Source organism: Leopardus geoffroyi, chromosome A2 (genome assembly GCF_018350155.1).
Source record: "Leopardus geoffroyi isolate Oge1 chromosome A2, O.geoffroyi_Oge1_pat1.0, whole genome shotgun sequence".
Taxonomy (NCBI): Eukaryota; Metazoa; Chordata; class Mammalia; order Carnivora; family Felidae; genus Leopardus; species Leopardus geoffroyi.
In genome coordinates, this window is record NC_059331.1 from 27,497,128 (window position 1) to 27,522,362 (window position 25,235).

The 25,235-nt window shown below is 41.2% G+C and overlaps 1 protein-coding gene and 1 long non-coding RNA gene across 10 annotated transcripts in view; one reads left to right on the forward strand and one right to left on the reverse strand.

Moving 5' to 3' along the window:
• LOC123607518 overlaps positions 1–25,235 on the forward strand; it is a 93,434-nt gene that overhangs the window by 47,950 nt on the left and 20,249 nt on the right. The window contains exon 2 of one of the 2 annotated variants that reach the window (XR_006716770.1): positions 9,469–9,529. This is a non-coding gene — a long non-coding RNA (uncharacterized LOC123607518). The other variant, XR_006716771.1, reaches the window with a different exon arrangement.
• Positions 1–25,235, reverse strand: part of FHIT (fragile histidine triad diadenosine triphosphatase) — a 1,417,560-nt gene that overhangs the window by 22,333 nt on the left and 1,369,992 nt on the right. For all 8 annotated transcript variants that reach the window (XM_045496936.1, XM_045496934.1, XM_045496935.1 and 5 more), the window contains one exon: positions 6,883–6,992. In XM_045496936.1, coding sequence (XP_045352892.1) covers positions 6,891–6,992 — 102 coding nt within the window. In that variant the 3' untranslated portion in view covers positions 6,883–6,890. The remainder of the gene's footprint in view (positions 1–6,882; positions 6,993–25,235) is intronic.

Sequence of the window (25,235 nt, forward strand, 5' to 3'; positions counted from 1 at the left end):
TCCATTGTTTTTGGATTTTACTTTAATAAAGAAGATATAGTCTCCATTGCTCATCACTTAGGATAAGTTAGAAGGAATAAACCATACTGGGGCACCTGGGTGGCTCAGTCACTTAAGCATCCGACTTCTGCCCAGATCATGATCTCGTGGTTCACAAGTTCGAGCCCCATGTCAGGCTCTGTGCTGACAGCTCTGAGCCTGGAGCCTGCTTCTTTGATTCTGTGTCTCCCTCTCTCTCTGCCCTTCCCCTGTTTGTTCTCTGTCTCTGTCGCTCTCAAAAATAAATGAAACATTAAAAAAATAAAAAAAACATACTTCAGTGTCTTTTGGAAAACTGTTAACACCAAAAGGAGCACAATTTAGAACTGCCTTTTCTAGTGTGCCCTCATTGGTTGAGCACTTAACTTGATAGATGCCTGGAATGTCAAAATAATGGAGGACTTATTACGTAAGAGGTGGCTTAGGGACATGTTAGGGAAAGAATGGAATGAACTGTATAAACACTAGTTATGACAAAATGATAGGTTGAAGATTACTAATATGAATGTTTAGAGCCTTCCTTCATATTAACCTCCCACAACCTCTAGGAGATTCTTTTTCTACCCTCCTCCTTTCTGGCAGAGACAAAGACAAAATGAGAAAAATGAAAAGAGAACACCACATAAAGAGAATCAAGCATTGAAAGGAAAAAGAAAAAAAAACAAGTCTTGAGAGTCGGTAAAATTTTTTGGAAAGTTTTTGCAAGAGTATGCATATTGATGTGTGATACATTATCCATTTCTGGAGATGCGGATCCTGGGGATGGTGATGATGATGGGCTTTGTTCTATTATCATTTTCCAAGATGCAACTAAAGCAAAGTCATAATTGGCATTTGGATTACACTTTTCTGAAAAGAACTCTGTGCTGAGGGTTCATGTCATTCAAGGATTCATGAGAGTTAACAATTAACCATGGGACATGAGTCATTTTTACTATCACTTGAACTAAATCTCAGTGGAAGAGTTCTGTAGATACTTTAGTCATCAATGGCCTGTAGAAATATTTTGCCTGAACTATTGGCCACATGTAAGAGACAGCTGGATCTTGGTAAAATATTACAAAAATAATCTAAAGCTAAAACCCATTTTGAAGCCATGGGGTATAGACTGTCTCAGAATTTGTATAAAGGGAAGTTTTTCAAGTATAACTAGATGGTCATCTTTTTGGGCTGTGGCAAAATAAACCACTTAATAGGACATCAGGTTTGATTATTTCTAAAATTGCTATAAATCTATGGTTTCTCATTCACAATTTAGTCAGACAATAGTGACTTGATTTATATTTAATTCAAAACATAGAGTCTTTAATTCCTTACTACTGAAATCTGGTTTATAAAGGTAGTCTTCACAGAATAAGAGGAGAGGCAGCACAATCCTCTAGAAACATGAAGTGCAGAAGAAGAAAAACCAAACTAAAATCTCTTTTCCAGCTGTGTTTAAAATGATGACTTTTTTTTTATATAAAGAGCTTTGAATATACTAAAGTGTCATTAGCCTTAAAGAATCTTCTCTTGTACTTCCATGGTAAAGAAATATTTTGATTGTATTAATTTGGCAATGAGTGTTGGTAAACACATTCATCAGTCCTAATCATACCTCCACATGGGGATTGCCTGGTAGGTTTAGGATTGAACTGCCAAGGAGCTGACATTAAAACCCTCCTCTCTCCTGAGAAAACATGAGAATACTATGATCGACTTTCTGGCCTTTCTCATCAGAGGCTGCTAGGCTGAGAGCAGACCCTCTCTGAGAAGGATGAGAATTTGTCCAAACTGTTGGGGTATGTTTTAAAAGGCACGATTCAGTGACCAGAACAGGTGCTAAATAAGCAAACCTGTCCTTTCTCGTCCACCTCGACTGTCCATGATTATGATATAAGTGTGGTCCAGTGGCTGGAATTATGGTGATTTTTCAAAAATGCCAGTGTCAAAATTTTGCCTCGACAGTATATCTGTAACTACTAATAATGCTGTTTTGGGCTGACTCAGTTGCTTTGAAATTGCATGGCTCTGTTATGAGTAATGAGAGGCAACCAATTATCTATAAAATAACGGCATGCACAGAGGAGAGTTTGATGAATTACAAATGAACTCTGCTGACACAACAGGGTGTGGAAACCTTCTCTGCTCTTCCTATCAGAGTTAGGGGTGATGCTTGCAGACTTTACAAGCAACTAGCCCACTCAGTTCTAACATGGGGTGGGAGCCTTCCCTCACTAGGACACATGGCATTGCTTTACAATTAAGTAGGAAGCTCAACACGGGTGTATAAAGGCAGCACGCTCAGGTATGAAACACCTATGTAAAGAATTATTATGTTCCAGGAAAGATGCAGTTAGATAAGGGATATGGATGCACTGTAATCTGATGTGATTCAGAACACAGACCAAAAGAGCTATCACAAAGCCCCATCTTGGAACTCAGCCCAGTATGTGGGGAGCCACTGCACAAATTCACCTAAGCAGAAGGCAGATGTTGAATTCCTAGAACCAAGGGATTCCCACCCTCATCAGGGATCTGTCAGGTGGAGGAGCTTCATTCAGCAACACTTGGGCTGTTGTCTCTGCCGTGCCTGATGAAGGCAATGTCTGTTTTTCACTATTGCTTAAGAAATTGCAATTCAAAGTCATTTTCTGCTAGGAAAAGGATACAGAGAGTAGTCAAAACACCAAAACATCCTGCAGGGTTACATGGTAAGATCAAGAGAATTCTATACATCTAAGCGAACGTTGATGCCCTGATGGCTTCAAGAGGCTGAGTAAAGAGTTCATAGTTTGAGGATGTTTATCTCTGTGGTCCTATGGCAGTCTTGTCATGCTTGGGGATTAATGGAGGTTTATACGTCAAGAAGATACAAAACAGGGGTTTCTACTTACTGAGAGGTTGCTAGTATTTCCACACCAAACATTCAGGAGAGAGTAGGTTTTTCGTTTTGTTGTTGTTGTTGTTGTTGTTGTTGTTGTTGTTTTTGTTTTGTTTTGTTTTTGTCTACTATAGTCCCTTCCCCATATTGGGCATCTCTGGGTACAGGTTTGCACACCGGTTTTTAAGATAGACTAATGGCAAACACAGTGTGAAGGCCAAGCCCTAGGAGTTGGTCTCCCAGGAGAAGCAATGATTTCAGATAGATCCCATCAGCCTAGAGACTAAGCATGCCTGTCAGGAGCAGTAGGGCATGATGTGGGGCTTGCTGCCCAGTGTCCTCCAGCCAAGTACAAGAGACTGGGCTCTTATCCCCAAGGAAGCTGACTCTGGTTCCCCCCAGGTGCCTTATCTTCTCCACATACCTGGTGAGAGACACGGGGAGCACTAACTTAGGGGGATTGCTACAGGTCTGGAGTCAGCTTGCTCTGGGTTTGAATTCTGACCTCCACTGCTGTCTTCCAAAGACAGGTATCATTTGTCTGTTTATGATAATTTTAGATGATCTTCACTGAATCTCACTATTAATAAATTATTCCCTTTTAATCCTTTTAAATATGTCGAATAGAGAGTCTTTGTTCAGTTCTGGAATGGAATGCCTCTGTAACAATGGCTAGCCTCTCTTTTTAGCAAAGAGAGAATGAATCTCACTCCCAATGTCTATGGGCAAGCAACTATGCCAAGCTGGAATTCATCAGCATTGTTTTTCTCTCATATTTATTTATTTATTTATTTATTTATTTATTTATTTTTTTCACCATTTATTTATTTTTGGGACAGAGAGAGACAGAGCATGAATGGGGGAGGGGCAGAGAGAGAGGGAGACACAGAATCAGAAACAGGCTCCAGGCTCTGAGCCATCAGCCCAGAGCCTGACGCGGGGCTCGAACTCCCGGACCGCGAGATTGTGACCTGGCTGAAGTCCGGCGCTTAACCGACTGCGCCACCCAGGCGCCCCTCTCTCATATTTATTTTTATGCTTCATTTCTAATTGAAAAAATACTTGTTTTTCATTGACGTTAACGTAGAACGTTTAATAGTGAATCAGGTAAATAATGAGTAAACAATACCCTGGTACAGAGAGAGAGAGAGAAAGAAAGAGAGAGAGGCATGATACATAGGAATGAGAGAGATTTGGGAAACACTGTATTTGCTCAAGGTCATATTACTTAGGTACTTGGTCACATGGTGGAGTGAAGAGGACAGGTGCCTAGATAAGAATTAGTTCAGTCTGGAAAAACTTGCAAGCAAGGAGAGTTGGAATGCAGAGGCCGTGTTGGCTGGGAAAGTGAGCTCTTTTAGCAAGATAGGCAGTCCAGAGATTAAGAGAATGGTCTTTGGGGTTTGAGTGTCTGGGTTCTATCTCAACTCTGTCACTTGGAACTATTTACCTTGTAATAACACTTAACATCATTGAGATTCAGTTTTCTTATTATCTGCAAGATGGGATAATAGAACCTATATCTTAGAAACTTGGAAATGTTGGCTACTATTATCCTTTCCAGGGCTGAACCCTAGCCTACCTGCCTTTGTGCATGTTGTGAATTGTGCAGTCTTCCCAGGTGAGCAACATGAGTGTCTTCATACTGGCTCTGCCTAAGACCGACTTGCTACTGAGGGTGTAATGGGGAAACCTTGGAGAGGTCAAGCTTATCTGGATTTCACATAAACAATGAATAATTTTTTTAGGTCTAGATATATTCAAATATTGCATGACAGCCCTATTTATTAATGAAATTTCAGAAGTTCTATGAATCCCTTAACATTACATAAACATTTGGTTATGCAGATGCATTTTGAAAAGGAAGGAGAGTGGGTATCAAACCTTTGCCTCTAAGGGGAAATATATATTATCCCTTTATACTGCAGGAGATGATGGTGCTCTTGGTGAAATCTTAGGACCCTATGCTTAAGTCCCTAGCCTCCAAGTTACTAGTTGAGCTATTTGGCAACCCACATCATCATCGCTCCTTTTCTCTGTTCCTACCTCTGATGGCTGAGAAAACTGAAGGTGATTTGTTTGGTCTGTAACCAAAGGCCTTTAAAGAGAGATATTAATGCTAATTAATTTAAAAAACCCACAGGCATTGTGGCAATAGTTTGTACAGCAAGCTGGGATGAATGTCTTTCTGGCAAGACTTCCAAGGCAAGTTGATTCACCCAGAAGACAGGAGATGTTAGGCCTCAAGGCATGACAGAAGCAAAAACTGGTGAAGCAAAGCATACAGGAAACTTGGGTAGTAAGTTTAAATCCTCTTAAAATGTCTAGAAAATGCATTCTAACACAGAGTCCTACAATTCAGCAAGCCTCAGGAAAAGTCTAGAGCTTTCTTGCCTTGATCTGGAAGTCCCTATTACATAAGAAACTGGAAGAAAAAAAGAAAAGATCAGCTTAGTAAGTTGAGTCTGAAGAACAGCAACCCCATTTGAATGGGACATCCCACAATGACACACTGACTTTCAGAAGAGGAACAGAAGGAGATCTGCAGCCATGCCTATGGGTCTGTGTTCTTAGGTAGACTGGCTTGATCCAGAGGAAGGAAGGAAGAAGGGAAGAAGGAAGAAATGAGAAGGTGAACAGTAGCAAAGTTTAGAAATAAATGATCAAAGACAGCTTTTGCTAGCACTACACTATATCCCTTCAGGCAATTGAATGGAATGCAGCTGACAAGCCAATGACATTCTCCAGTTTCATTCTCCAGTGAAATAAGTGTTCTAGAATGCAAGTGCCTGAGCACTAGGACATGCATGAACAATAATGGGGGAGACATAGTTGATACTTGGTCTTCAAGTAATTGGAATACTTTAAAAAGGAGGCAGGGGAAAGAATGCCCAAGAAATGCACAAATACTAAAAACTAACTGTAAAAGACTCCTATTTCAAATGGAAAATGGAATACAATGAACATGTTTTCTACCAAAAAATCATGACCACTAAGCAGTGGATATAATTTTATATAATTCTGTTGCTACCAGTATTCACTAATTGTGTTTTTAATTTGTGTCTGATCTACTTCAACAGCTTATAGTATAAACACAAGACCAGATGAAGCAGACAATTCCCAAAAGGAAAAAAAAACTATTTAGGAGAGAGACACTTTATCTGAGGACCATGGAAGGAGTTTTGTTTGTTTTGTTTTGTTTTTAACAGGGTTGACAGATAAAATATAGGTAGCATTTTTTAGTCTAGGGATGCCCCAATATTTCATGGCAACCCCATTTGTTAGTACATTTCAGAAGATCCATAAGCTCCTGGATATTCTATAAATATTTGGTGCAGATATGCATTTTAAAAAAGGAAAATGGCTACAGCTTTCCACCAGAATCTTAAATCTGTTATCTCTCAACAGTTCAACATCATTAATGCAAAGAGATAATTCTATCACGTCTGCCCTTTCCCTGTGGCCTTGAGCTTTCCAGCAGCCAAAACTAAAGGGAATTTACAAAAGCAATTTACCAAATAGCAGCTGAAGAGAAGAGGCCCAAGTGGAAGAAAGACTGATCTGGTCAGAAGATAGTGAGTCAGCTGGCTCACAAGCCCCTTCCAGCCTATGTAGAAATCTGAGACTAGAGCTCTCAGTGGGTATTAACTTTTTAAAGGATCAGGTATGCATTACAAAAGATCTTGGGCTGCCTGGCAGGATTGAACTGGAGAAGGGCAGGATGGTGACCCAGGTGGGCTAGGGGAAGGTGGCTGGAAGGAAGTGAGCTGAAAGTTATGTAGAAGGTGACATGGAGGCAGGGAGGAAAAGGAAACCCAGAGGTAGGAATCCCTGCCTCAAGGGTCAGGGTTTTTTCCGCTCAGGCTTTTATATCTTTTGAATTCCTCTGTACCTATTTTTATGTGTCCCCATCCTGGGCAGGAAGTCTCCTTCCAAGGCCCCATGGAAGCTGTGAGTGATGATGAAGGCACAGTCTTTACCTGCAAAGTCACTGAAAGTAGACCCTTAGTGCTGCAGCTTCTGATGCCATTTCCTCCTCAGATCTCCACAGGGTTGGGGAGTCCTCTTCCTCTTTGTCATGTTTCTGGAGCTTTGGAGAAAACAATGGAATAGGCTTATTAATAATGGGTCCTTGGGATCTCTGAACAAGTGTTGTGCGGATGGCTAAACAGAATTTGCAAATCAGAGGCTGAAAGGTGTATGTCCTTTAATTGTATTGGTTGCCAAAATTTGAAAATGGGGAGGTGTCATGTAAGTGTCCACATTTCCAGCTTTGGTGATAACATAACCAGATCAGGCTATGCTGTGGCCTGTTCGATGCCTTGTCTTGTCTGCTGGAGGCTGTAAGTGGGAGGTCACAGACTGGGGAGCTTCCTCCCATTTACAGTAATCCCCAGTACTCTCTGATCTTATGCTTGGCTGGCATCATTCATGTATTTTACTCACCATTCAATGAAGAAACTGTTTTACACCTACCCATGATCATTCTACTAAAGTGGCCTATGGTTTCCCTACTATCCTCTTTGGCTTAGTCTCTCTTATATGAGCTTGGAGGAGTTTTGTTCAGTGAAGCAAAATAGCCCAAGTAAATCTGTGATAACAGTACAAGAGCCGTGAGTACTGAGTAAGAAATAAGAGCATATCCATTAAAAGAGGCTTTAGCAGGCAAACAGTTAAAAAAATTAGAAAACATCAAGAAATTAACAATCGATCTAAGTCAATTAAATCATTTAAAAATCCTCTTCAAATACGCATATTTATTTTTAAAAACATCTTGTATATGTCTCAGATTTGCATATAGAGTAAATAAAATTTCCATTCTACCAGAGAGAGGATGTTCTCAAAGCTCTTCATTAGAAGAGCTCAATTTTCCCCCTTAATCTCCTATTGCAGTTCAGTTTTATTAACTAAATTTGTTATTCCTGTGTGTGGCTTTATCCATTGTAAAATGCTGAAGGTATAAATTCACAGGATGTGCAGTGTAGTATTTTGTAAGTCGTTTGAAGAGATTGAGGTAAATGTTTTAACAGTACCAATGATGGCCAGTATTTATGATATGAACCGGTAGTTTCTTTGATGTGTATTATTTCATCCTACACCATTTCATTTAATCTGTACCATAATCCCTACACAAGGCAGGCACCGCTTAGCCCCATCTTTACCAAGGAAGAAATTGAGCTCTGAGGAAGTTCATTTGCTTGTCAAAGATCAGCCAGCTAGGCAGTGGCTGAGTTATTCCCAACAATTTTTGCCTTTTTATCTATCCTAGAGGAGCTGCCTGCCACCTGAGTGGCCAGTTCCACCCACCAGGCGCAGTCCCCTCCCCAGCCAAAAGGCAGTCCTTTGAAAAGCATCTTGCTGCCTCAGCAAAAAGTCTCTCCACTAACATAGTGGAGTTTGCTATCTTGGGCCAAAATCACTGTAAATCTAACCCAGAGAGACCCCATTCCCCCCAACGTGGCCCCTTGGAGCAGATGGAGAAATTTCCCCAGTATTTCTGAGCAAACTTTGACACACAAAGCAAACCAGTGAAGGAATGATACCCAGGCTCTCCAGCTGAGCTATATTTCCACTTGGGGTAAGTTTGAGTCTAAATGAGGTTCATTAGCATATAACTGGGCCACAAATATGTTGATGAGGGTCATGGATCTTCTGTTCAGAATTTGGCTGCCAGCACTCTGGTTTTACATTTTGCCACATAGATTTAATTCTCCTTAGTGGAAGAAAACCACATTAAGAAGTCATTTCCCTCCTCGCAGAGGCAGATAGAACACCATCGCTACAGGCGAGTCAAACAGGATTGCTATTTTTCTACTCAAGAACTAATTTTCATTTTGATACTAGCTTTAGGTCTGTTATAAATCCATCTTGTAACAATTCAATAGGATGACAAAGAACAATATATACAGCCCAGAAAATATGGCCTTCCCACTTCTGGTGCTGCCATTGAAAAGACACAGAAACCCAGCATTAAGTGGCTTCATCACAGATCATACCAGATGAATCCAAATAATTTAGAGCCTGTGAACGTTAATGCCTCCCTGGTTATTAGGAGACCGTCTGTTATTGTCATATGCCTTACAGATGGCAACGTTGTGCCCACACTTCGAAGTTGTTTATGAGAGGTAGAGAAATAAAATAAAACAAAAACTAATCATATTTGCAAAGCTCTGCTGTATATGGTTTTTAAAACTTAGAGGTTTCCCTCCTAAAAGCCCCAGATGGAAAAATGTGGCTTTCTTTACAACAGTAGTGCTGGCTGCCCACTGGATTCACCTGGGGAACTTTAAAAAACACTATTGCCTGGGTCCACCCAGGGATTCTGATTTAATTTGTTTGGGGACAGCCTGGGTTTGGGGACTTTTTCAAACTTCTCAGTTAATTCTGAGGTGCACTTACTCCTTGAGAAGCAAGGCATTTGGGAGAAATGTGTATGTGTATAGATAGAGCCCATGCACATAGAGAAATAATACATTTCCCTTTAAGACCATTGCTTGTCACCCTGTCAATAGAAGAGAGGCTGTTGTTTGCAAACCCTGTTCTACAACTGCTTTTCTTCTCTACAGAAACAGTGAGTCCAGGAATGATCCTGATGAGCAAGACCTGCGTCTTCAAAGAGACACCCAGGTGACTTAGAAATTAAACGTGGTGTAGTTTGGGGTACATTTCTTCCTTCCTGAGGCAACCCAGGAACCTGGCGGCTGCAAGCCATTGCAGGCTGGCAGAGGTAAGCTCTAGTGACCTCAAACAGTGGTTTATGCAGAAGGCACTACATGCCAGAAGGAAGCTTTATTGGGGGAGGGGAGAACTTCAGATGAACCTTCCAGATTAATTTAGGCTGTCCACAGGGAAAGGCACTGACTGCTTACTAATGCACATGGTATTTATTCTGTCCCCACAATGCTAAGGGCTGGCCCTGGCACTAGAACACTGAAACAGACCCATTTATTGTCATTATGGGATACTCAGAATAGGCACCAAATGGTTAATTATAAATGGTGGTGGGGGGGGGGGTGGGATTTACAAATGGAACAGACCCTTTTGCTGCCCATATGAAGGGTACCCAGGTAGGGAGAATAGGCACCAAATGATTTATTACAAATAAGGAGGAGGCATTTCCAAATGGGAGGGCTGCTGCTGGGAGGGCCTGACCTGCTTTGAAAGGCTTTTGAGTTTCAGCTTGGTAAAGAGAAACAGAGTGCTATGATACAGAGTGACGGGGGAGAAGGGCTTATCTAAGGAACATCTAGCAACATCTCTCCAAGAAGATAGGGTTAGGCTCAGACTTTGACAATGAGAGGGCAAGCTCCTTAACCTCTTTGTGCCTAAGTTTCCCCCCACTGTAAAAAGGGAGCAGTAAGAGTTTTGAGTAGATGTACTTGGCACTTAGTAGTAATAAGTGGTACTTAGTGTTTGCTGCTGCTATTATTACTACTATCATGCTGGATACACCATCCCCATCACAGTGGGGACAGAGAGGTTTTGTCCAGGAGTAAACTTGCCTTTCCTGTCTTCATGGTTCCCCAATGACATGTGTCTTTTTGGACCTTAAATACACTAAAAGGATTAAGAGCTATGGTCAGAATTCGTATGGCCCAAACCAACGACTCTAGTGAGGCACTGAAGTCTGAGAAGAAAATTTAGCTCCTGCAGCTTTAAAATGACCTATAATAATCCCTAACTCTCCAGGTTGTTAAGAGTAAAAAAGGTATCAATGGAGGCTCCTCACAGGTCAAGGTCAAGGTCTTAGAATAAAAGCATGTGGTAATGATCAAATGCAGTCAAAATTACCCTGAAATCAGGGCTGCCAGAGTTAGCAAATAAAAATACTAAATCAAATTAACTGAGTGTCCTGTACATCTCATGTGATATTTGGGACATATTCTTACTAAAAAGTATTACTTATTTATCTAAAATTCAAACTTAACTGGGCTTCTCCTTATATTTTATCTGGTAACTCAGCCTGGGGGACCCCCTTTGAAAAAGAAAAACCTAAACACTGAAAGTGCTTGGCTCACATTTGGGTTGTTCCCACACCTGCCTTGCTATGAATCCAGGAAAAGACACAGGCTGTCCAAAGGAAGACCAAAATCAAAGCTAGCATTTTGTTCACTCTAAGGCTTAGTATTCGATGAAATGAAGAGTACTCTTTAAACCTCACAGCTCAGTGGTTCTCAGGCGCACACTTTTCCACATTTTCACATCTCTGAAATCAAAGTGTGCTCCACAATCGACGGTGTGTCATAATTTAATTGGCAGTGTTTTTCTTTGTTAGTTGTACATGAAGGAACGGTGCTTCTTCCTGTTGACGGTGTCTGGGGTTCAATGCACTACAGTGCTCCGTCTTTCCTCCTGGTAATCATATCACACAAGTTAAATGGCCATGACAGTGCTCAACACCACAGCACATTCCTTACCTCCTCTCTAGGCAACAGTGAAACTGTTGAACAGTTGACACTGTTTTCACAGGCACTTGGTTCTTTAGGGGAAAGTGCTCACCAGAGTTAGAAAGTTTGCAAAAAAATTTGAGCCAAAAAATCTTTATTCACTCAACAGAGTGAAGTCTGTGATGGCTCTTGGAAGAGCATTCTATTTCCATATAAGTTTGAAAAGAGATTAAAAAAAATGTATCTGCAGTCATTTCACTTTATCTGCCTGAAATGATTTTGGAGAAGGTAGTGTTAACAGGATTTCTGACTGAAGTAGTGATATGTGTCAATTTTGACATTCTGCTCCTTCCTGGGCATTGAGCGTGCTATCACAAGGTATGTGAGGTAAAGATCAATTCCCTGATGTAATGCTCAAACTGCCTTGGCTATTGACTTTTTTATAGCTCTGTAATGGAATACAGTAGGAAGAATGATTCACAATAATTTAAATGTTTTTCAGGATTTGGAACTAACCTGTAATAAAATGCCAAGTTGTCTTCAAAGGCTGGGGAAGGTGGGGGGGAAACAATTTAATACCACTTCTTAAAGAAGCAAGTGCTGAATATAAACTTGAGTGTTGTTATAGAGTACGTTAATATATTTCATTGTTATTTCCAAAAACAACATAAAGAGCAGGAAGCTTAAACTATTTCTTATGGGTTGATGGTTCTATTCAGACAGGTGTTTATATAGTCTTGAAAAGGAAATAATATCAATGAACATGGAAGTAAATCCATAATTTTCTTTTAGAACTAATTCTCTGCCTCTATTTTCAATATAGCCAACAAGGCTTTGTTGAGCACATGATATATTCCAGGCACTGTTCTAGGCATTATGGGAACTGTCAAAACGTATAAGCCACAATCTGTGCCTCCCGGGGTCTTACCACCTCAAAGGGCAGACAGATTTATACATATGTAATATAAGTCAGTCTGGTATAAGAACTGGGCTAGAAGTTCCATCACAGTGTTCTCAGAATATCTGAGGAAGAGAGTAATTCTTGCCAGGTGGGGCCTTTGGTTGACTTAAAAAATCAGGATTTCCACTGGGCTTAAATCATGTGATTTCTGGGCAGTGGGAATGGCTTTAGCAAACACATGAGGTGCATGCCAGCTCTACTGCAACTCATGCCATGGCTAGCTTCCTCAACTGCTGGCACCCCTCTTTCCTGAGGAGTTCTGACTTAGCTTTCCTCATAAGCCTGACCTTCTCTCAGAGTGGTCAGAGAACTGAAATTTAGCTGCCATTTTGAGAAGCCTTAACATTCCATTGTTTAAAGATGGGGAAGACATGGGGTGCCTGGGTGGCTCAGTCAGTTGAGCATCTGACTTCGGCTTAGGTCATGATCTCATAGTTCATGGGTTCGAGACCTGCATCGGGCTTTGTGCTGACGGTGTGGAGACTGCTTCAGATTCTCTATCTCCCGCTCTCCATGCCCCTCCCCGCCACTATCTCTCTCTCAAAAATAAATAAACATTAAAAAAAAAAAGATGGGAAAGATATCTCATTGGCCCAGAAAATGGCCTCCAGTCTATGATTCAAAGCCACAAACAGCTTTGAATCCTGCTAAGAGAAAGTTACTCCATTTTCAATCTGATTAATCAAAAGTCTTAGTACTAGCATGTCCTTACTATGGTACCAGCATGACCTCTAACAGAAAGAGAGGAGCCATCCAGACTCTAGCTAGAATGTAATAAGATTGTTTTGTTTACATCATATTGATTTTGAGGGTTATCTCCCATTTATGATGTCATCTCAAATTTCCTTTTAAACTAAATTTATTTAAGGTAAAGAGTCGAGTGAGAAAATAGATGAAGTAAAACAATGTCAGAAATAGAGGATTAAGCACAGCATTAACCTTGAAAGATGGTCCAGAGGTGGGAAGTATAGCTGAGGTGAGGAAAGTCACTGCAAGTATGAGGCTACAGCATGGGCCTTCTAGGATGAGGATGTAGTTGTTTCTATTGGGCTGAATCAAAGGAGGCTTCAGAATTTTTTTTTCTTTTTGGACAGACATTGAAAGTCAAAATAGTTTAAAATGATAAGAGCTCTGAAGAGCAACCAATGCATTGTGATGTGTGGGGATGGTAGAATGGTGGGGGAGGGGTTGTGGGGGGAAAGGCCTCACTGAAGAAATGATGGAGAAGCTGAGATGCTAACAATGTCTAGAAAGCCATGAATCGAGAGCAGGGAAAAAAGGTATTTCATGCAGAGGGAACGGAAGTGCACAGCATCGAGGGAAAAGGGATCTTGGTTGAGTCACTGACTAGAAAAGTAAGGGACATGGCAGATAATTTGCAGCCTGTGGGGATGGCTGAGAAATGGGAATTTTATTTTTGGTGCAAAAGAAGACATTAAAGGGTGGGAAGTGGGGAAATTAAAAGCTTAGAATAATTTTTCATTGAGTGGCCTGGCTGGAGAATGAATTAGAGACTGCTACTGCAGCAGCTGGACCAGAAATCATGGGAGCTGGGCAGTCATAGACTGGACCAGAAGGGGGCCCGTCAGGCTGGAGGCGAGCTCAGCTGACCCATAATTCAGTGTGCTGGTGACTTAGCTACAGTGTGTGCAGTTAGTGAGAGGGTCTCCATGCCTCCCTTCAGGCAGATATTTCTTTGACAACTTCCTGCCAGACACTTTATGTAAAGCACGCTTGGATGCTGGCTCCCCTGCTCAAGGCTGCTCTGAACCAGTATGAAAATCACTCCTGTACTGCCCAGTATGTGACTGTCTTCAGTTACCTGCTTCCCAAACTCCCTAAGATTTCCTGGACCATTTAGATTGACTTGAGTGATATATCATAATTCTGGATGTTGTCTCACTCCGTCACATACACACAGCCAGCATCCTTTGAGCACAAGTTTCCTCCCCAAACACTAAATACCGTTTCTCTCGGTGCTGGTTATTGAGCAGTTAGTCACCCACTTTGGCCTCTCTTGGTGTCCTAATGAATCGCCTCTTGCTTTCATTTGATGCAAAATAATAAGTCTGTACTGCCAACCATTGGTAGCTACTTCTTTCATAGAACCCTGAGGTTCTGCAAATATTTCTTTGTGCAAAAATATGTTAATTGCCTCCCCCCACCCTTTTTTTTTTTTCTGAGAGAGAGCTAACGCACACAGAGTGGTGGGAGTAGAGACAGAGGGAGAGAGGGTCTTAAGCAGTCTCCACCACGCTTAGCATAGAGCACGACAAGGGGCTTGATCCCACCACCCTAAAATCAGACCTGAGATGAAATCAAGAGTTGACATGTAACCCTTTGAGCCACTCAGGCACTGCGACTACCTCCCTTCTGAATCTCTGTGTGAGCTGGAGCCCTGAACTAAGGGCTAGATTGTGAGACTTCTAAGTGCAACCAAGTGGCCTCTGGTTCCCTCTGTTCACTGTGAAGTTTTCAAAGTCCAAATCATTGCCCTTTATGGAGAGAAATCCAGGTAATGCACAAAGCATTCATCATTTGATTAGTTGTCTAATCTTTGACTTAAGCCTAACTTGCTTGAGTTAAAGCAAAAAAAAAAAAAAAAATTTAGTACTGCCAACAAGGCCAAAATGCTGAAATAAGCTCTTATATTAATTAATGGTATCCTACTTTCAAGGAGTATAGAGTGTTGATATTTAAGAATTTGTAACCCCCAAAAGTATTTATTAACTAGAAAATCACAGCACTGGAAAATAATTATGCCAAACCACTGTACTATAACAGAACCCAATTGCTTATCCAATTATACATTAAAGTATCACATTGTCAAGCCAATTGCCAAAGCAGCAAAAGAGACTTTGCCAGCATCACAATTTGGACCAGATATTACTCAATTGACTTTACTGTGAATGGTCCTCAGAGTATCCCATGAACCCTATAAAACCTGTACAAACCAGGGTGGGTAATTCAGGTTTGGCGGTGTACATGGCTGCCATCATAAAATTGCTTTAATTGGCTAGACATTATAATTTGTAGTTTTCCATCAGAAGCTTGTTAGGAGCAATTCAGCAAAGGGAGGTTTCTGCTCCTGGTCTTACGCAGTTGATTTCAATGAAAATAACAAAGTAGTCACTTCCTGTCAGAGGCACAATCTTTGAGAAAGGTAAACCTAGACGGGGCTTCCTGGATCTGCCATGCTGCCTCCTGGCCTGCCACCATTTAGAACTTTCTTACAACATGGCATCAGGGCAGGTGAGGAACAGGGCTCAGGGACTGGACCGTGAAGGGCTGCGGGGGTGTTGATATGGGAGTCACTACATTCGAGAATCATCAGCATAGAGTAAAATACAAACCTGAATTAATTTTAGGATTAAATTTTACAGCTAAAATTTTCTTCATAGTTTACCACATGAGCCTCATGTTTATAAGGGATGAGAGTGATCCCACCTAACAATCGGGCCAATCATTTCAGATGAAAATCCCATGATGGCAATAGTGATTACCTGGGCTGGGTAGAGAAATCAACTGTGCTAACCCAGCAGTCCTTGGTATTCCCATTATAATCCCTCAATAATAGTTAATTTGATAGAAAGTCTTCTGTCCAGTTCTCATGTGTATGGTAGAAATCACCAAATTACAGTAACATCCATTGGTGTATCCTTAATGGTTGCTGGGTCTGACACCCAGTATGTAGTCAAGAAGCATATATTAAAGGTGCTTTCCCTCCCAACTTAGCGGCTGCACAAGTTCAACATTCCCATTTTCCAGATGGGATGAGTCTCCAAGGCACTTAAGTCACTCAACCAACATCACATGACTACTGAGGAACAGTAGTTGTCTGGATCAATATGGTTTATAGGCTCATAGTACACTCATTGGATCCACTCTGTAAACTCTTGACAACTTTTCTTTGGTTAACATTTTTGAAAGCAGGGATGATAGAGCAGCACAGAGAAGAAAAGAGGTTGCAAACAGAGATCTACCTCCCAGCTGAGATCAGGCTGGGCAGCCTCCTCTGAGGGGACAACTGCATCTCAGGCAAGTTTTCAGTAAATAATCACTGATCTCTGTCACCTCACCCCAGTCTCCATCATAGCTGAGTTTTACTGGCTTTTTAATGTGTAGGAAATTGGTGAAGCAACAGGGACTAGAGATTTCTACCAGTCTGATTTCCTCAGGCCTCCTGTTTCTAGAAATGCACTCACTGAGAAATGAAATGAAACTGCTTCTGAAAGGGAGTTTCATGATGGAGCAAACTTCAGAAAAGGAAATGTTAATTCAAAAACCAATTTCCTCAGCCAGCCATATTCCACAGGCCTTCCCTACTCCCCTCCTCCCACCCCATGTCTTGGATACTGGTGTTTGAGCAAGAGTGTTCTCCTTTATTCCTAGAGTGATGTCAACTTGTGGTACTCAGACTGAGGAAAGGGAAAAGGCAAGGGGCCAGTTTCTCATTTCTTTTGAATCTCCTGAATGTTGCCATATTTGCTCCTGCTAGAGTGTAGATTCTTCTTCCAAAGGCCCATTACAGAACCTTTAGAAACACAGCCCAGGCAAGAGAGCTCTCCTTGAGGAGAGTGGGGCATATGTATTGTAAGAAGCACACCACCAGGCACACCCTATTGTAGATATGGCCTCAGAATCCTGCTCAACACAATCCAGGCAGCAACAACTAAGCCCTCAAAATAAAACCCATTTGGAGATGCTGAACTAAGTGAGCTGTTGGCTGGGGGTTGCACAATCCAGGTGCCCCAAGCATTGGAAGCTTATTTCTTTGCAGAACTCGAAATTTAATTATTCAACAAATAGTAGTAATATGTCTGCCACATAGTATTACACTGTGCAATGGTGAGCAAGCTGGACAAGGTTTATTGCCCTCAGAAGGCTTACATTTGAGGAGAAAAGGCAGGCAATTGGGAACTATTCAAATCAAATCGATTACTACCATTCCAGAGAATAAGAGAAGTACATCAGACAATGCAGCCAGGGAAGGCTGCTCTGAGGAGGTGACAAGGAGGCTGAGAGGGTTCAGCAAGTACTCATACCCAGAGGAAGGGCAGAGGTATCCACATAGTCTGTGAACTGGCCGAAGGTCAGTGATGGGAGCAGAATGAGGAAGTGCCCGAAGAGGCAGGCAAATCCCCTTCCTTTTAGTAGCAGAGGCACAAGTACTAGAAGAGAGAGGAATGGGATGATTCAGTCACATCATCTTTGTGGAGCACCTACTTTTTGCTGGTCTCAGAAGAATATGAATCGAGTGAAGACGTGGTAAGTTTAGACTCCAAGGGCTGAAGAAGGAGAGGCCAGCTGGAACAACTGGGCCCAGCCTTGCTTGTGAGATAAGGTAATGCCACTTTGGGGCTTCAGTTTTGCTTCCTGGGCCTCTACCTCTCCTTAATCCCAGGCCATCCTGATAGGACATTTTCCACAGAAAAGCAAACGAGTGGCAACCTTTTTGCACAAGTGGTTACCACCAAGGAGCAGTGAGGACACAGGGTGACCTCACAAGCATCTTTCTGAATATTCACCATATGTTTGGTGGAGCTAAAAGAGCTATGCAACACCATCTGGCCAGGTGCCTTGCACCAGGACTCACATGTTGGCAGATGACAAATGACTAACCTAAAATCTATATTCTAAGGGTACTCACCACTCCCTAGATTGCTCATGAATTTCTTCCTTTTACAAGATAATTGTTCTGCCTTTGGTTACAAAACCACACCCCCTGCTACACACCCATTGAACATAACATGCTGTTACTCACAAACCCATTCACTTCTGATGGAACTGTTTCAATGTCCTTCAAAGCTGGGTTGTTGCGAGTTGCACAAATAAATTAGGAGCCAACCTTTCCCCAATGCCTCTCTCTATTTCATTTAAATACCTTCTTTAATGAAGATATAAAGCCTTGGATGCAGCTGAAACGCTAAGTTTACCATGCGTGACAGCAGATCTTTGTCACAGAGGATTTCAAATGCCTTTTAAAGCAAAACAAAACCAAAAACCAGAATACTTGAAAGAAACTGAAATTTCCTTGTTATAGGCTCAACTGCTCATTTTATATACCCTATAAGTGACCATAATCCAGAAATCAGCACAGAAAACAGATGCAAGGCAACTGCAAACATACACATACAGCTTCACTACAGTGAACACCTAAAATGCAATGCCAGGCTTGTGACTATTTTGAAGCATCAGACTAGAAAAGAGATCCTTTCACCTTTTTCAGCTTCCTGAATCTAACCTCTCATTTATTTACTACTAAGATGTTCAAGAGGCACTGTAGAAAGGGCCAAGCCTGGGATTTATATAAATGGCATATCAGTAAATATAACTATATATATGAAAATCCAGGCTTGATTCATATATATATATATATATATATATATATATATATATATATATATGTGTGTGTGTGTGTGTGTGTGTGTGTGTGTGTGTGTATAGCTTGATTTTAAAATGTCGTTGGGAGTTATAGCTTCACAAATAACCCATAAAAAGAGTCCTAATATTTTAATTAATCTCATCTCAGTGCTGCTTAGGGGTTTAAAGGAGTTTGGTTGCTAAAAAGCAACCTTTAAAAAGATAAAAGATCAAAATGGTTGAAAGTGCTTCTTAAAATTTCTGGTATCTATTTAAAGTCAAAAAACAAGTATTTGAAAAATTCTTGTTCTAGAATCAGGGTCTGAAACCAATATTTAAAATTCTCCAGTCCAAACAATCCAAAGGGCACTGGTACCCTGGCTTGAAATCTTACCCCTCCCTGAGACAGTGGGACCCTAGCTGACAAGCTGTGCCAAGAGAACATTTGTCTTCACCCTGAGTCTGACTCTCTCTTCCCCAACCTCTACATATACATCTTAGCTTCTTCGGATACACAGCACAAGTTCACATACAAATATCACCTTCAAATGCTGATGAATTTGAGCTACACCTGAATCTGTCAATTCTGTGGTCCAGAGAGACTACGGACCTCATATGGGAGGATATATTGGAACATCTTCTTTGGAAAATAGTTTGGCATGATTGCCTAAAGTGGACATTCACAATACCCTGTGACTCAGCAATATTATATCCAGGTATATACCTGGGAGAAAGTTTTTTCCTGTACATGAGAATGTTCAAAGTGGCTCTAATTAAAACAGCAAGAACCTGGAAGTGATCAGTATTCTTCAGAAAGTAGATGAATAAACAGATATAGTCATATAATGAAATATTACACAGTGATCAAAATGACTGTTTGACAGAGACAATTAGCCCGTATGGCCAAATCTTAACATATGATGAAGGAAAAATAAAAGGTAATATGCTACATGATGCTTTTTTATAAAGTTAAAAAGCAACTCAAAAATCTATCCTTTTACAAAATGCATAGGGATGCCTAAAACTGTGTAAAAAGAAGTGAAAGCAATGGGACCATGAGATTCCAGATGATGGTGTAAGTGAAAGGGTGGGCTGTGGGCCCATCATCATGGTGTAGGTGTAGGATAGTGTCAAAATGGTAGTTTCTTGTCTTGAATGATGGGCTTGTGGATACTCAATTAGTCACTAAGCATAACTACAGCAAAACAGGCCATGAATGAAAACAAACATGGCCATCCTTGGGCAACATAGATTTTACAACATAGGATGACTGCAATTTCCCTCCCTGTGGAAATCCAGCTTCCATTCGGAGAACCTCCGTGAAAATTACAACATAGTGGCATTTGCTATGTAAGAGCACTGAAGTTATTAATTGGATTCCAGATGTCTGAAATTGATGTATCCCTTCACTGAATCCCCCCTAGGATCTATTTTGGGTATAACACTTCACACAGGATGCTGTTCTTAATTAAAACTGCTCTGCCTTAAGAGCTTTATGTCTGTGAGATAGTCATCCAAACATTCTCCTCTCCATAAATTTCCTCTTATGTCCTATTTCCGAAGCAAAAGTAATACTCGCCTGGATTTTAATAAACATGTCTGCAGCGGTAATATAAATTTCACATGCTTTCTACATTTCATAATCTCTTTTAGTCCTTTTCTTTATGCTGATTCTCAGACCGAGACTGTATTCTAAGGGCTTTGCAGCCCTACCTCCTCTGTTTCTGTTTCCCACAAACAATATGCTGATTGCTATTAAGGTAGGAAACATAGATGAGACATTGAAAAAAGCCATTAACTTCTAAGTAATTTTTCTCCTCTCCCTCTTTAATTTTTGATTTTGGCAATAACTGACTCTAGTTCATTGACTTTAGATTGAAGCCTAGTAACCAAGTTATCAGTCCAAGATCTGTGAGTGTTCCTAAATGGTTACTCAGACTGTGTCTTGCAGATGCCAAAATTAAAAAAAAAAATTAAATCAGGCAAACCAAATTTTTGGCATTCCAGAAGCAAATCAACCAATAAACACCCCCCACCCCCACCCCCCCACACACTGATTGACTGTTTTTTTCACTTTGCAAGTGGTTATTTGGGCCCTGGGTAGAGAGAGAGAGATCACCTACTTAAAAAGGGAGTCAGATTCAGGACTTAATCCTACAGCCAAATGGCAGCTAAATCACAAGGAACAAATAGTGCTCTGTGGAAAATGGACCCCTGGCCAAAGGAAAGAGGCTTTTGATCCAATGCCAAGGACCTTCTGCTCTAGGGAAGTGAAAGCATCAAAGGAAGGGAGGCCAAAATAATGAGGCATAATTATATTGTTATTAATGGATTTTTACTGAGCATGCACTAAGTGCCAGGTACCAAGTGTTGGTACAGAGATGATCTCATTTAAGCCTCATTGAATAGCCCTGGTGCTGCCTTCTTCATTTTCAGGTGAGGAAGTTAAGATCAGAGATGTGACCCTACGGCTCACGGGTGGCTCAGACTCTAGGGCTCACTCCCTTAACCTGCATGCCCTCTCTCATAGAACAACATCCAACATCTGCTAAACAATGGAAACCAAGTTCTGATGTCTAAATTAAAGCATTTATGCACACAGAATCTCATTGGATCAACTTTGGGGTAGAGGCATAATACTGTTGTTCCCATTTTACAGAAAATGAAACAAAGATGGGGAGATTGAATTGTGTGAGACTTTTCTGAAGTCTTAGATTGAAAGCCTTGGCATGTTTCCCTACTAAAAAGGAGCCTCAATGAAATATAATAGGCATGCCCTGCACCTAAATTCTGAATTGGAACATCCCAGCAAGAGAACCATATATTGGGGCCTCTCTTATTTAAAAAGTATAAATTAAATTCTAGGTAGTGGCCCAGGGCAGTCTCCCTTCCTTTGCTATCAAATGCTCTGGTCCTGAGTTTTTGGCCTTTGGCACGACTTTCTTGGCACGATAGGCTCCTATTTACCATTTCACCCGATCTCTCAATCCTTTGCACCATCTGTGCCTACCTTATTTAAGTAGGAGTGGTTCTTTCAACAGCCTGTCTTGTTTTACCACCAGTCTTCCACACATACTATTCTCTGCAAGGAATACATTTATTCCCTTCCTTTCCCAAGACTGGGCCAGGTGACCCTTTCATGTGGTCCATTTCAGGGCATGTATTGTGTTGAAAATATATTCCCCACTAACTTATAGGTTCTATGAGGGCAAAACCATGCCTATTAGTAACACTCAATCTTCCCTTAGCCTTCAAAACAACATCACATAGTTCAATCTAATAACTTTAGTGAAGACCTTAAAAGACTAGAATTAGTTACATAGTAGGTGTTCACTAAATACTCCTTGCCCAAATCAACCAACCGTAACAGATACTCAAAAGGATGCACAGTTGTAGCCATCCTCAGTCCTCAGAGAAGGGTTTGATTGTGTTCTTTCAACCACATGGCACTACTAATGCAGGCACACACACTGTAAGAGTGATACACAACACAATAGGATTTCTCTGTAATCCTCATCAATCTGAAATTCAACTCTAGTTAATCAAAAATTTTATGATACAATAAACTTATGATGAACCCAAGGAGATGGCCAAATGTTGGGGGTCCTTAGTCTTTGCTCATGGATCTCCAGTTGTGTCTTTTCCCCTTTTTCAAAAATAATGAAAGAAAGCCAAAGAGCAAGCAGAAGGGCAAATGAAAGGTATGTTTATGCCTGCACAGAGGGAAGCATCCTACCTTTATTTGTGACTCAGAATGAATGACAATTTCCTTGTTTCAGAGCCTGGAAAATCACCAAGGAAGCTGACCTCAGTTGTCTCACAGCTAATCATCCTTTGAAGGAGAAGCTTGAGCGAAATGGAAAGAACAGGGTAGAGCAGAGGTGGTAGTTCTGAGTCAGCTCTGGGTGGTCAGTGAGTACCCATGGCCACATCCCCTTTCTGAGCCGGCCCATCTCCCATTGGGTGAGGGGGAACATCTGTTCCTCACCCTGAAGAAGACTTGGCATGATGCCTGTTGGTTCCTACCAAGTTCTTTTGCATTGTGGGCATTCTTCTACGTGGCTTCTTAATTGTACATGTGCACACACTGTTTCAAATGGAGTTTCCATTGCCTCTGCTCACTGCGTATTACATTTTTAATCAGTATATATAATTACTTACCACAAGCTGCCAGTCCAGATTTTCTGAGCATTAGTCTAATTAACTTAAGCTTGATAATTATGTTTCAGATACCATAGCAGTACACACAGAATTTGCAGATTATGCCGCCAGCTTATTTGATTCCAATAACATGTTTTCTCAGACAGTGGGTTAGTTTTGATTTTGTTTTTTAATGCCCATCTGATAATTATTTAGGTTTCAAAGTTTGCCATCAAACAAAATCATTCTGCTATTTAAGACAAGCTTCTCAAATAATTAACACAGGCTGGACTAAAATAGATTTCAGTGTATTTTTACACACACAAATCTGTTTGTTTTTTTTTTTACTACTATAAGCTCAGGCTGAGGAAATATTAAAGTATAAAAAGTTCTGATGGTCAAATGGTGTAATCTTCCATGTTTTGACTGGTCTATACTTTGCCTTTTCTCTTTACATTTACTTGGCTTTTAGTGGATGAAAAATAAGAGAAAAGGAGAAGCAAAAGAAACTGAAAACCTCCAAGACTTGTAGGTGAGAAATTAGGGCATCAGAAATTCCCACACGAATAATAAGCAATGTACTAAGGTGCAAGGCACTGAGTTAAACTCTTCTTGTGGATTATCTCATCTAACCATCCAACAACCCCCTGTGGTAGGTGTGTGCTATGGACTGAGCGGTGCTGCCCCACAAGAGATCTGTTCAATCTCTAAACCCCAGTACTTCCCAATGTAACCTTGGGTCTTTACAGAGGGAATCAAGTTGAAATAGTCATTAGAGCAGGCACTCATGCAGTAAGACTGGTGTCCTTATACAATGGGGAAGTTTGGACACAGAGAGCCATGCACACAGAAAAAAATGTCATATGAACACGAAGGCAGAGACTGGGGTGATGGGTGTTCAAGCCAGGAAATGCCAGAGATTGCCAGCAGACCCCCACAAGCCAGGAGGGAGTCATGAAACAAATTCTCCTTCAGGGCCCTCGAAAGGAATCACCCCTGCTGATTTCAGACTTCAGCCTCCAGGACTGTGAGAAAACACAGTTGCTTCACTGTGTTTCAGCCCCCTACTTTGTGTTGGTTTTCTATGACAGCCCTAGCGAACTAATACGGTACATATAACACTACTCCCCATCTTACAGATGCCCAGACACAGAAAAGCTATGTGGTGTGTCCAAGCCCACACAGCTACCACATGGCAGGGATGGAGTCTACAATGGGGCCTTTCTGACTCCCAAGCTCATGCCCTTGACCTTACCTGCACGCCAGCCACACTGCTTCTGCCTAGGAGTTGGGAGATCAATGCAACAAATCTTGGAAATGGCTGGCATAAGGTGGTGCATGTTTCCAAGTTTATATACAGCTGCTTTTCTTTAAAAAAAATGTTGGCAATCCCTGCTTCCTACTTTCTGAGGGCAACAAAACAGAAAGTATCTTTTCTCATAAGGACCACAATAGTGCAATTTCTCTTGCCACCTGTAACATGAGAGAATAATAGGCCAAAGTATCAGTTGCCAATTATGTAAGGCATAAGTGGAGAACAACCAATGAAATAGCTGCTCTATTTAACCAACACAATCAGAGAGGAAAGGACAAGTAAGTCTTCCCAAGATGTCATAACAGATGGAAAGAGCCAGAGATAAGCCTGCTCCAATAAAGGCCAAAGACATGGAATAAGAATAATTCTTGGGAAGAAATGCAAACTCAGTTAAGGAAGGAAAGCATAAGAATGTGAAAAGAAGAAAAGACACTTCTCCAAGAGTATCTACCGTCATGATCCAATAGAAAGTTTGACACCAGGGAAAGGAAGGAAGCCTCACATGCACTGAGGGCCTGTAACATCTGGTGTGTGTAAGACAGTAAAACCACCCAGTTCCTTCCAGGAATCTGCAAACTAGAAGCTGTCACCCCCATGTACTGGAGATACAGGCTCTGAGCAGTGAAATAATTAGCTCAAGGTCAACCAGCAAATCACTGGTAATGCCTACATGGAAGAACAGAGTAAAGGGCTGTCTTAGAGACACTGAGGCAGAGTCTTTAGGAGAACTGCCTTTCTCCTAGACCAGTAATGTTGAGGTATCTAGGTACAAGGTTACACTTAAAACATGGGCTACTTGCTACTGGGAATTTTCACAAATTACATCAGAGTTCCTCTAGAACAGGAGTTCTTACCATTGAGAAACCGATCAAAGCTGTGAGTTCTTCCCCTAGAAAAATGCATGCACACAAACACATAACCTGTACATACAACTTCCCTGGAGGGGATCATGGGCCCCAGCTTTAAAACCCACAAAGGATACTTATGCCTCCAAGGACCCCAGGAATGTCATGATGTTACAAAAACATGGAGTGTGCCACTGCACACCTTGATCAGGAAAATTCCTCTCCTCAATCCCTGGTTTGTATTTCTGTAATACGTCTATCTCCACCACTGCTGGGGAGCTCTACTGTGCTTCAGTCACCTTTAGTCACCTCGCACATCCAT